Source organism: Paralichthys olivaceus, chromosome 11 (assembly GCF_024713975.1).
Source record: "Paralichthys olivaceus isolate ysfri-2021 chromosome 11, ASM2471397v2, whole genome shotgun sequence".
Taxonomy (NCBI): Eukaryota; Metazoa; Chordata; class Actinopteri; order Pleuronectiformes; family Paralichthyidae; genus Paralichthys; species Paralichthys olivaceus.
The window spans coordinates 21652301-21664385 of record NC_091103.1 but is presented as its reverse complement, the minus strand read 5'-3'; the positions used below and the strand labels follow the sequence as shown (position 1 = coordinate 21664385).

The following is a 12085-nucleotide window of genomic DNA, read 5'->3' as shown; positions in this document are numbered from 1 at the left end:
TCAGCTGATCTCATCTACCTGCATGTTCTCACATCGCTGCTTCAGTTGCATTAGAGGAAACGGGCACGAGTACAGATGCTTTGTGAACCTGCAGACTTCTGGATACTCATTTATTCTTCTGATGCTTCAGCTTGTTTACCTTGGGTTTAGTAAGTATTTTATGAAACTTGAATGATAAATTGTCTTTCCGACTATTTTGATTGAATTTTTTCGCCTGCAGGTCAAAGGATTCACCTACTTCACAGGAGTCTTTGCCAAATTTCCTACTTTACTTGATAATTGTGTTAATCCCTCAAACCGTTTTACTCTTTTAAATAACTTGCATGAAAAGGTGTAACATAAGGGACTCGTGCATTTCATCATTCCACAGACCTCAGGTGCCTTCCTCTATTTTTACAGCAGTGAGGTCCCTCAGGACTATATGTACTAAGCCTGTTTGCCTCAAATGAGACACCAGAGAGTAGGGTGTGTTCCCAGTGCAGCTCACTTCACCTGCTGCATGTTCGCATTTATTTTTGTCTTTAAATGAAGCAACAGAGAAACAGATTAATTTAACTGTACACATTAATACTGAGAGTAGATTGTTTTTATTCTGGGGAATTGACATATTTGCATTCTATACACTAAATTAACCATTGTCACAAACAATGGTTACGCAAACACAATTGTTGTTACGTTATTAACATTTCCCAACTTTAAGACTTTTAAAAATGTAATATTTTTCAGTGGGTGAGCCATATAATTTATATTCATTATTAATATTTAGAGTCAGTCACATTTTAGACAGAAACAAAAGCAGGCTACAATAACATTGTTACAAGGCAACATGACATCCACAACATCCAGATAACAAACATCCCATGCTAAGGACAAAAATGTAATTGAGGTAATTGATAACATTATTAATAACTGAATAAATAAATATATAAAACACAAATGCAACCAAATATATAGAACTTGAACTTACAAAATCATTTTTTGAACATAATGATTTTCATGCACATCTTGTCTGCATTGTTTATTTTAGAAAATAAAGGTTTTCACATCAGCACCTATAAGCTAAGATAAACACTGATATATAACTGTGAAAGGCAGATATTGACTGATTTGATCTTGTCCTTAACACCTCAACACCTGATTTGTCTATACATTTCCAAGAATACCAGGAATATAATTTTTGGGATTATTTAATTAACCAATAATACCCAGCCGACATAATTAACTTTTTTATGCCAATTTATCTACCTTAAAAATATATATCTAATATGGATTTTTATCAGAATAATTTGTCTGTTCAGATCTTTAATCCCAATTTGACAGAACACCAGGAATATCTGGCAGTATAACTCACAATTTACACTGTACATATTATTGTAAACTGTACTTTATTGCTAATCATATTTTCTATTGGGTTTCAAGTTTGCTAAAGGATGTCAAGTTTGTGATGTGCTCATTTACACAAAGGTGACCTGTCTGTAATTTTCTGTTGGCAGGTACAGAGTGCGTGTCGCCTACTGGCAAAGTCTGTGTAAACTGAAGACAACAACACAGTCCAAGACCATCTACGAAATTCAATCCGATACAAGAAACCACACAGTTTAGTCTGAGGCAATGAGATGCATTCAAACCTTCAGTGCTGTAGTTCTCCTCCTCACTTTGTTTATGATCCTCTTCTCAACCCTTTACCTGGAGACGACCTACAGCCACAAGGATGAACCAAAACCTCTTAGCGTCCAGGTCCATGACAGTGATGTGACAATGCAATCCTCAGAGAAGAAAAGATTTGTGCAGCCTCACCCTGTTGATGTGCTCAATGTATCTGTGTTTGAAGGCCTCAGACAGACCATACCTCAAAATGGAGCATACTGGAACCGCCTGCTGTACTCGGCTCTTAGGAATCTGGAGCAGGGGAAACTCGCTTTCAGAGATGACTGGTCTCACTGCAGGGGGATGAATCGGGAGCTTCTGCTAACCAATGTGAACGACTTTACCTCCTATCCTGTCTTGTTCCAGGACTTTTTGCAGGGCATGAACTGCAGGACCTCTCCACTCCTCATCAATCAACCCAACAAGTGCAGCTCAAGTGAAGAGGATGGAAACAACCAAACCTTTCTGTTGTTCGCCATCAAGTCAACTCCTGGGAACTTTGAGCAGAGACAGGCGGTGCGGGAGACCTGGGGCAAAGAGAGGGTGTATCAGGGAGGCCTGAGGGTCCGCACGGTGTTCCTCCTGGGTACCTATCCGCTGGATGCCATTGACCTCAGCCCAATGCTCTCATTTGAAGCAAAATATTTTGGGGATGTCTTGCAGTGGGATTTCCAAGAATCCTTCTTAAACCTGACACTGAAAGGGAATATGTTCCTCCAGTGGACACTGAAAGTATGTCCTAGTGTCTCCTTCGTCTTCAATGGGGATGACGATGTATTTGTCAACACACCAGCATTGCTTAGCTACCTGCAGTCTCTGCAGGCCTCTCAAGCATCTCATTTGTATGTTGGACACACCATAAGTACAGCATACCCCCACAGAGACACAGACAACAAATACTACATTCCTCTGAGCTTCTTTGATGGCCCATACCCTGCTTATGCTGGTGGAGGCGGTTTTATCATCTCTGGAGTGTTGTTGCAACCTCTATATTCAGTTTCTCATGTCATTCCCTTCTTCCCCATCGATGATGTCTACACTGGGATGTGCGCAAAGGCTCTGGGAGTTTCTCCTGAGGCACATGCAAGCTTTCGGACATTTGATGTCAGGGAGCAAGATCGTGGGAATCTGTGTGTCCATAAAGATATTATTCTGATCCACCAGCGCTCGCCAGTGCAGATTAAGAAGCTGTGGAAGGGCATTCACAGCCCCCTGTTGACTTGTTGAACACGACCAGTGGTCTCCAACCTTTTCAAGCCCAAAATCACTTTTTAATTCCAAATGTAAGCCAAAATCTACTACCTTGATATCCTCCATGAAACCCTCTTAGGAGGGTCATATTTATTTTTAAAATGAATGTACAAGCATAAATATACACAAAGAAATGCAGTTGTGAAACTATGCACTGCACAATATTAACATTAATGTCAGTTCATATTTACAGCATCTGTTCAATGCACAATATTTAGCTTCTCAGTTCAACAATGTTTTGCAGAGGAGATGCTACTGCAGCACAGTGGTTTTATATAGGATTTGAATATGGCTATAAATATGATTATTTCCTTGTATAATATTCCTGTGTAGTCAAATAAATACCAGTACTGTACAGTATAATGCCATGCATCTTCCGCTCCCGCAAATATTTTACATTAAAGCCAGCTTTTTAAATAAAAGAATGGATCAACAGAAACGCCAACAGAAAAGTGTATGTATTAAGTATAAATATGTATAAATTATCAGATAAGAATTTAAACTCAGGTGAAAGATAATTTTCTGTTTATTCTGCTCTGAACCACAATGTTTATGTGTCTATGTCACAAACACTTCCGGAACCCATTTCAAAATAAAAGAATTCAGCAGCATTTCTGAATCCATTCATTTCTTCTAATGGGGCTTTGACTGTTATCATCTTCATACCACAGAGTCCTGACAATTAGTTTCGTACATAAGCCGATTTGTATTGAAGGAAATGCAGTAGATAAACCAGCAGCTTTGCCGCCAGTAGTGAACACCCAGCGCCTGTGAAAAACAGACAACGGAGCTGATCTGCGGCGCAACTGCAGCCAGAGTTCAGAGAGTTACGGAGATCGACAGGTTGGCGACCACTAAACTAGACCAATGAGCAAAAGACGCAGCAACAAAAGAACATTGCCCTTTTAGTTTCAAGAAGATGCAGCACGAGGAATGTATCATTGAAATCTTCCAAGGACTTAGAAAACACTTGGCTGTTAATGTCTGCTTTTCTATATTTTCCATAGCAGTTTGAAGTTACATTTTAAACAGGTCAAAACATTTTCAAACTTAATATACTTCAGAAGCATCTATCATTTCTGGCAGATTATTTGTCCAAATATGTTTCCAGGGGTCATTCAGCTCATTTCCACTCTACCACAAGGTTTAAATAAACAAAATAAAACAAGACAAGTTACACCAGTTCTTTAGTTTAATTTCCACAAAACATAAACATGTAACAGGAGATAGAAGGGTTTATAGTTCTGCGATGTAGTGTTGTCTTTAACAGTATACACACCCATCAGACATTTGTGTGTGGGCTAAAAACACGTTAGGTTCTTAAAATCAGTCACCTCAGCTTCACAAAAGGAAACCTCTTAAACACCATGAACACAGGAGAAGACAGTTACAGGAGGAGAGAACAGAGTTAAACTTCCACCATTTATTGCTTGATTTGTGTTGTTTTATGCATAATGCAGTCATACTGCAGCAGAACCGTGATGTGAAACCAAAGTATGATTTAGTGTTCATAGAAAACGATAAATCTACTAACTGAAGGCACCAAACCCAGAGGTATGAAGTACAATCTGCAGAAATAAATGACACGTCATATCAAAACTACAGCTTTAAGAATAGCAGAAACAGTCTCAATACTGAACCACTGCAAAGTTTAACCATCACATAGGAACCTATTCATGTCAGGGTATTTATTTATCATACAGCTCAAGTGGGTAGTGCTCCTTGTACTGCTGCACGTGCCTCCACATGGATTGTTTCTGCTTGTCCAGGTTGGGCGTCATCTCCTGGTACACATCAGTAAACAGCAGTTCGAGATTGGGCTTCAAGCGCCTTTCAGCCTTCTCAAACGCCTCCATCACCATTTTACGGGACTGCTTCCTCCAGCTCTTCTCGTCGTCTTCACTCCACCAGCTACGGGTGGTCATGTAATGTCTCAGCCTGGAGATGGGGTGGTCCTGCTTGTCCCAGTAGTTGACCTCGTCCACTGAGCGGTAAGCCGAGCTGTCGTCGCTGGTGCTGTGGTGGCCAATTCTGAAATAAGAGCAGAATGGTTTTTCTTCAATTGACTTTCCATTACAACATGTTAGGGCTGATTACATTTTCTGTTCTCTGCTGCCAAGTCCTGTCATTTCACTGACCCGTTTATTTCAGAAACTTCTCATCATCTGAAATATTAATGCCATACATAAAACAATTCATAGAGGCACAATCTAAGATAATTCCGCCTCTTACTCAACCAGCCATGTGCATATATATATATATATATATGTATGTATGTATCTATATACACACACAAGTTTTTTTTGTGAAATCCCACATCAGACTGCACAGTTTTGTCAGATTTAAAATATCTACGCAGCAAAAATATTACATTTCTAATAGTGATGGATAGGGATTTCACAATATCATGGTTTCAAGATTTTCCCGATTATTCACTACTAAGTAAAAAGACACACAACAAACAATATATAGCAAATATATAGCTAATAATATAGCCTAATGAACTAAAATATTTATTATTATCATCAACAATATCCAGTTAGTTTTTATAGTAACGTTTATAGCATAACGTTTGGCTATTTAAAAGTAATTTATGTATGCTATTTTATTTTGTCAGTTAATTTGTGTTTCCTGTCAGCATAAGAAGAGTATCTGTATGGGACTTTTATTGTGAAGGGTCACCACTGGAAGTTGTTCTATTTTGGGAGCCAAGTGTTGACTAGTTGGGAAAAAGTAAACAGGTAGACTGTTCTGGTTCAAGCCACATTCTTCATGTCCTTATTATACTATTACCTCTCAGTAGGTGTATTAAACTCTCAGCTACATTTAAAATGGTTAATAGAGAGAGAGAGAGAGAGAGAGAGAGAGAGAGAGAGAGAGAGAGAGAGAGAGAGAGAGAGAGAGAGAGAGAGAGAGAGAGAGAGAGGTGTGTCAGCCGTTCCTGCAGAGCTGGTCAGAAGCCGAACGTAACAAGGATTTCTCCTCTTGCTGTGAACTCCTCTGATGGAGTTTTTTGTCCAGCGTTGGTGGAAATAAGGCTGTTAAGTCACTTCCCTCTTCTCAACTAACTTCTCAGTGGCTCACGCACACAGAACATGACTCGCGAGAGATTTTACCGCACGGCACGAGAGGCAGGACGCCATAGTTAGATATCGTAGTTTTTACATTTGTTATGGTTATGAAACAATGGATATCATAAAATTGGTTAATCACGACATCCCTTGTGATGAATGAGTAAGGATTATGAGCTGTACGCCTTAAACAGTTTTATGTGTCTACTACTCAACTAACCTGTATGTCATTGCTTCGATTAGGAAAGGCTGGTTCTCAGCCACAGCTCTACGTCGAGCTTCCTTTGTAGCGTTGTACACGGCAAACACATCGTTACCATCGACACGGATAGACAGCATCCCATAACCTGGACCACGAGCAGCTGTTTGATCAGACAAAGAGCATGTGTTCATAAAAGCAGCTGCGGATAGATAATTCGATTCTGTAGAAATCCGTACCACGGCTTCTTACCAATGCCATCCCCTCTGTACTGCTCGTTGGTGGGGGTGGAGATGGCGTAGCCATTGTTACGACAGAAGAATATCATTGGGCACTCTAGGGTGGCAGAGAAGTTGAAGCCAGCGTGTGCATCCCCTTCACTGGCTGCTCCCTCTCCAAAATAACAGATGACAGCACGGTTGGTGTTTTCTCTCTTGGCTGCATATGCAGCTCCAGCAGCTGAAACACACACACATCCGGCGTGAATATATTTTTATTTATGTTGTTCCCAACTGGAGAAGTCAACACACACTCACCCTGAGGAATCTGAGTGGCCAGAGGAGAGGAGATGGTGACAAAGTTCAGGTCTTTGGAGCCATAGTGGACAGGCATCTGCCGACCCTTGCCGAGGTCATCAGCATTGGCATAGCACTGAGCCATGAACAGATCCAGAGGAAAACCACGATACATCAACACTCCTGTAGGGCAGCATAGGAATTTTAACACAATTAATCTCAAAACAAGGAGCCCTAATGGTCTTCATACTAAGTGTCCATAGTAGGGAGTGTACGATGGTACAATGATTATTCAAATGACAAGGGTAGGGAGGCAAAACGCAGAAGAGCAAAGCAATGATTCAGAGAAGAGTATAGAGGGTGAGAGAGCAGTTAGGGTGTCAGGGAGACATATTTAAAAGGGTGTATGGTGGCAGGAAGGCATGTGTGGGGTGAGAGAGGGACAATAACAACAATGAGAGAAAGAGAGACAATCTGTTTTGAAAATGTCTGTTTAAATGTATTAATGTATTTTGTTTTATTTGATGTAAAGCATGCCAAATACTGGATTGCAATTTAGTTGAAAATTAATTATCTAAGCCATTTCTGCACTGTGCTGCATTAATATATTTTTTGCTATGAAGAACCTCTGATACTGTTTGATGTGATTTACTGATATAGACCGACAGTGATTATTCTGAATGACTGAACAAGTGACTGATGTAATTGGACATGGGTGTGCTGTAGACGTGTCATGGGATTCACTGACTGAATTGAAGCTTTGTTCGCCTCAAATATAATCATTCACCAGAGCGTGCAGCTGCACACCTGCTAAAACAACAAGCTTGGAACTGAGCTGCTGACTCTGATCTACTGATCAACAACAACTATTACAAAGTAAGAGGTGGAAATAGAAATAAAAGTTGACATAAATTATTTCACATTCAAAAAAATGATGTTCTGCTTTTCTCGACGAACAAGATTCAAGTCCTGAGGTCCGTGTTAAAATCCGAAAAACTAATAAAAAATGCCATTCATATAAAAACATAAAAACATATGTAATTACTATGATCTGTTGGAGGTGAGGGGGAGGACACCCCTGCAATAGAAAACTTGTTGTGTGCACAGCAAAAGTGGTACAGAGTTTATGCTGATTCCTACCTGCCTGCCAAAGTTGGTAACATCTTTATGGATGAATTTTTAGTCATTGTGGTTTAAAGGGGATGATGCCCCCCCTCATTGCCTACTGGGTTTAAGCATTGGGAGATATTTGTGTCTTTAAGTAATATAAATGACATTGTTGATTGTATCTTATCTTTGTACATCAGGACATTGGTATTGTTCACATGGAGAGTACAAGGATATTGAGCTATCTCATTAGTTTGGAAAAACAGACCAGCATTTCTTGTCAAGTGAATACACTTTGATAAATTGCTCAATCACTATATAAAGTTAAATGAACTTGAAAAGGTAACTTTGTAAATAAAAATGAGCTAGGTCAAGTTAAATGATCCAAATCCACACACTCTGATACGTACCAGCTTCTCTGTATTGACCAAAGACCAGATCATTTGGGTCAAGAGCAGCAGCACTACCAATATGTGTCCCCTCCTCACCATAGTTGGTCATGTAGAACGAAATCCGACCCTGTAAGAGAAAAGAAAAAAATCAACTCTCTTTTACAGTATTCAACCTGATCCATGGTTAAACAAGGAAATGCTAAAGGAAAAAAACATACCTGTCTCTGAGACTCATAAAGAATGCGGTCCATTGTGTTCAGCAGAGTCATCTTCTGATAAAAGTTCAAAACTGTCTCTTTGGACAGCTGAGTGGGGATGAAACACACAAAACAACCATGAAGTAGACATGAGAGTGCCATATTAAATAAACACTGTTGTATGCAGACTGACTGTACCTGAGGGTCTTGAGAGGGGTTGATGATATTTCCTTGCCTGTCCATCACCCGGTACACTGGGATCCCAGAGATGACATTGGGCTGGATAAACTCAAGCTGATCCACAAACTCAGCAGACGCTCCAGGGAACTGTGGCTTTTCCAGCGATGAGTCAAAGGGCTGCTGCTGGTGCACGGCCTGAAAGATTGAACACAAGCTTGAGCTACTGACAACATCATTCTAAAATAGATACCGCATATATGAATTCATCTTGGTCTAAATAATGACATCCAAAAAACTGACTTGTGCGATGTCATTCTACTTAAGGGGATTTCATGATACTATTTTCACATTTACTGTTTTACTGCCGCAACAGCTGGGATCATTGACATGACAAGTTTAGGCATTACACAGGATAGAGGGATGCTGTCATAATTCAATGCTGTGGCTGTTTTTAAGAATATATAGTACCATGTATCTGCAATAGTAATTATAACTAGAAAATTCCTCCTGGAGAAATCTTTAATGGGTGCCTTGTGCTTGTTGAGAGAGAGATTTTAAGATTGAAGCTAAAAATAAATACAGATTTAAAGATAAATAACTGAAGCTGTGCATTGAACTAACATAGCCTGTGAGATTAACAACAAGAACTACAATGACCCCAGTATACATGTTAAGTGGGGCCCACGTGGGCTTTGATTTGAGTGGGTGTATGTTGGGACAACTCAGAATATGCATGGGCTGGAAAAGTGAAACACTGGTACTAGATGCATCCCATGTGGATTACACTATCTAAAGTGTAATAACATTTTATCCAGCAAAGTGATCTACATACCTGTACACATTGACACCCCGGACAAATATTTTTTAGCCAACTCAATTTACTTTAAGATAATTAAAAATAAGTTATCGTGGCTTCAATCTGATCTATTGAGAAAAGCCAGAGCTCAGTGTGAACATCTGAAAAATAAACACACAAAAACAGCTAAACAAATAAAAACAGCTGTATTGTTTATTTCTCTCCACATTTGACTTTTAAAATGACATTTCCGCTTTCACCCACACACCCCTGTCTTCGACCAATAGGAACGAAGCTAGCTAACTTTAGCATTAGCCGCGTTAGCTTTGTAGAGTCCCAGCAGCAGGCACAAGGTCAAGCTACAAATTGATTTCGTAAAACACGTGTACACTCACAAAACATGTGGCGACGTCTGTTAGATTCAATAATGAGAATAAACGGCGCCTGATGAGCGCGTCGTCTTTGACTCTTTGAGGTCGACAGCTAAGCTAACAAGCTAACCCGGCTGAAGTTGGCTTCGGATTCGACATTCAAAGCGGAAAATGAGGGGTTAACAAAAACCTGAACTACAACACTTCATAGTTTATTTTAGTATGTCACGCTCCTACATACATACAAAGTCAAACAACTACTGCAGCTTTGCTCACAAGGTTTGTCATCTCTTGTATTTAGTCTCTTGTTTATAGGCCTATTATATTAAATACTTTACTGTGTATTCCAGTACTTTATTGTGCCATACCAAAAGGTGTATAACAAGTAAATGATACGCAATAAAGTACTGGAATGTACAATAAAGTACGAACTATAATAGAACAACAAATAAGCCTATAAATAAGAGAATGAATACAAGGGATGATGAACTACTAGAGACATTGAGCAAATCTACATTAGTTTGCATTCACAGACAAAGCAATGAGTGTGACAGCTATACAGTTTTTAGTAGATTTTATGTGTATTACTTTTTCAGTAATTTTAATTGATCGTATCTGTTTTTGTTGCTAATTTTCTCTCACGGCCCTTGACGTTCTGCTGTCAACCATCTATCTATTTAACGACTGGTGAGAAACCAGCTTCGCTCACTGTGTTATCCAGTCGTGTGTGTGAACCTCCATCACATTGAACTCACAGTGACTCTCAGGGCTCTGTGTTGAAGCAGCCTCGTCGCCCTCAGTCCAGCCGCCACACGAGCAGCCTGGAAACACGCTCCGTACATTTTGTTGACGCCGCTCACAGCCGCCATCTGCACAGGTGAGGGAGCCGCTGTGCTGAGTGAGGCTGGTCCCAGGGGATCGAACTCGGAAGACTCGACGGGACGAGTTTAAAACAACAGTTTTTATCTCTTTACAGCTGTCGCTGCGCCTGCTTCTATCCACAGCACAGCCAAACTTCCGCCCATTCCTCTTCTTCGGTGTTTAATGGCAGGGGCAAACCAGGTTATACCCGCATTACCGCCACCTTCTGGAGTGGAGTGTGGAGCAGTAGATTGGCAGCAAATGCGTTTCCTGCGGTGGCCGAGAGTCCAACACACGCTAATAGAAAACACACCATCAAAATGCAGCTTATATAAATATCTTTCCCTCTCACTGTCTCACTCTCTCTCAGGGTCTCTCTCCTTCCTCTTAAAGTGGTACAGTTTGTCTCTGTCTCAAACCTGGATCATGCATGATAATACACACGTGCAAATTAAGAAGACTATTTCAAAAATTTTGAAGATACATGCGCTGCAAAAAGTCCCAACTCAAGCAAATAAAGAAATGGCCTGAAAATAGCGAAAGTGACAATGGAAATGGTCTAAGCCCACATACAGAGAATTACATTAATCAAGTTGAGAAGTTATGAAGGCATGAATTACCCTCTCTAGATCTTTAGGTGGGAGATAGGCCTTTACCTTAGCTATAAGTCTCAACCGAAAGAAGCCAGACCTAACAATAGAGGAGATCTGCTTGTTGAATTTAGGCATATATGATATTCTAGTTAACTACTAGGCCTAATTGTCCACCTATGAAACTACATTTAAATTGACCAAATCCTGATTTTAGTTTGGATCTGCACCAAATTGCACACACTCATAAATTTCAACTCCAGTTGTTTGTATTAAATGCAACTTCAAGTATTTAAATTTTGAACAACAAAGTAAACCAATACGACAAATATCTCCTTTTTTCCACTTGATTTGGTGCTTAGCAACTGTTGCTAAGTTACAATGACTGGGGGCAGAGCTCAAAACAGCAAATGCCTTTGAACCATTCCTTTTGAATAAAGAGAAATGCTTGCTTTGTGCTTTGATGTGCTTCTTCATTAAACAGGATTGCTCTCTATATGTCTATTAAATTTCTGTGTTTGTCTTTGATGTAGCATCGCAATGCTAAATTATAACAGTCCCCGCATTGTCAGTGCTTGAGGCATTCGACAATACCAAGGAGTACATTCAGATACGAGAGAGCACAGCACTGACTGAAGATAACCATGGATATCAACTTGTCACCACAAAATATGGAAGATAAACCACAGATCACAATCGACATGGTTCGGCCATTCATTCAAACCTTCTTAGAGGGGTTATCAGCAATCCAGTGGGAACTGATGGAATCTGGGAAACCTGACGAAGCCACAAGTTTTGCCCTGGCAGAGCTGCTTTTAAATTTGATCTCAACCCTTTCTGGGTTTTTGGTCAACCAGTCAAAAAGCAGAGTCTACATATCGGAGGATCTTGTGAAGGAGAGTATCGGT

The 12085-nt window shown here is 40.0% G+C and overlaps 2 protein-coding genes across 2 annotated transcripts; one reads left to right on the top strand and one right to left on the bottom strand.

The window, feature by feature from the left end:
* The first annotated feature begins 1611 nt into the window (after positions 1–1611).
* On the top strand, positions 1612–3507 carry b3gnt2l (UDP-GlcNAc:betaGal beta-1,3-N-acetylglucosaminyltransferase 2, like). The gene has a single exon (XM_020088206.2). It carries the CDS (start codon positions 1612–1614, stop codon positions 2872–2874), a length of 1263 nt encoding a protein of 420 aa, XP_019943765.2. The 3' UTR covers positions 2875–3507.
* Positions 3508–4072: 565 nt separating this feature from the next.
* On the bottom strand, positions 4073–10770 carry bckdha (branched chain keto acid dehydrogenase E1 subunit alpha). The gene is made up of 8 exons (XM_020088597.2): positions 10482–10770; positions 8578–8754; positions 8401–8487; positions 8201–8309; positions 6705–6866; positions 6421–6627; positions 6190–6331; positions 4073–4929 (listed from the first exon to the last, which is right to left on the bottom strand). The coding sequence occupies exons 1-8, from the start codon at positions 10593–10595 to the stop codon at positions 4587–4589; spliced, it is 1341 nt and encodes a 446-aa protein (XP_019944156.1). The 5' UTR covers positions 10596–10770; the 3' UTR covers positions 4073–4586.
* Positions 10771–12085: the final 1315 nt, after the last annotated feature.

Coding starts and splice junctions, on each gene's coding strand:
- bckdha (XM_020088597.2), bottom strand. CDS start 10,595: ATGGCGGCTGTGAGCGGCGTCAACAAAATGTACGGAGCGTGTTTCCAG. Junction 8,488..8,577: donor ACCCCTCTCAAGACCCTCAG/GTACAGTCAGTC, acceptor ATCCCCACTCAG/CTGTCCAAAGAGACAGTTTT. Junction 8,310..8,400: donor TTTATGAGTCTCAGAGACAG/GTATGTTTTTTT, acceptor TTTCTCTTACAG/GGTCGGATTTCGTTCTACAT.
- b3gnt2l (XM_020088206.2), top strand. CDS start 1,612: ATGAGATGCATTCAAACCTTCAGTGCTGTAGTTCTCCTCCTCACTTTG.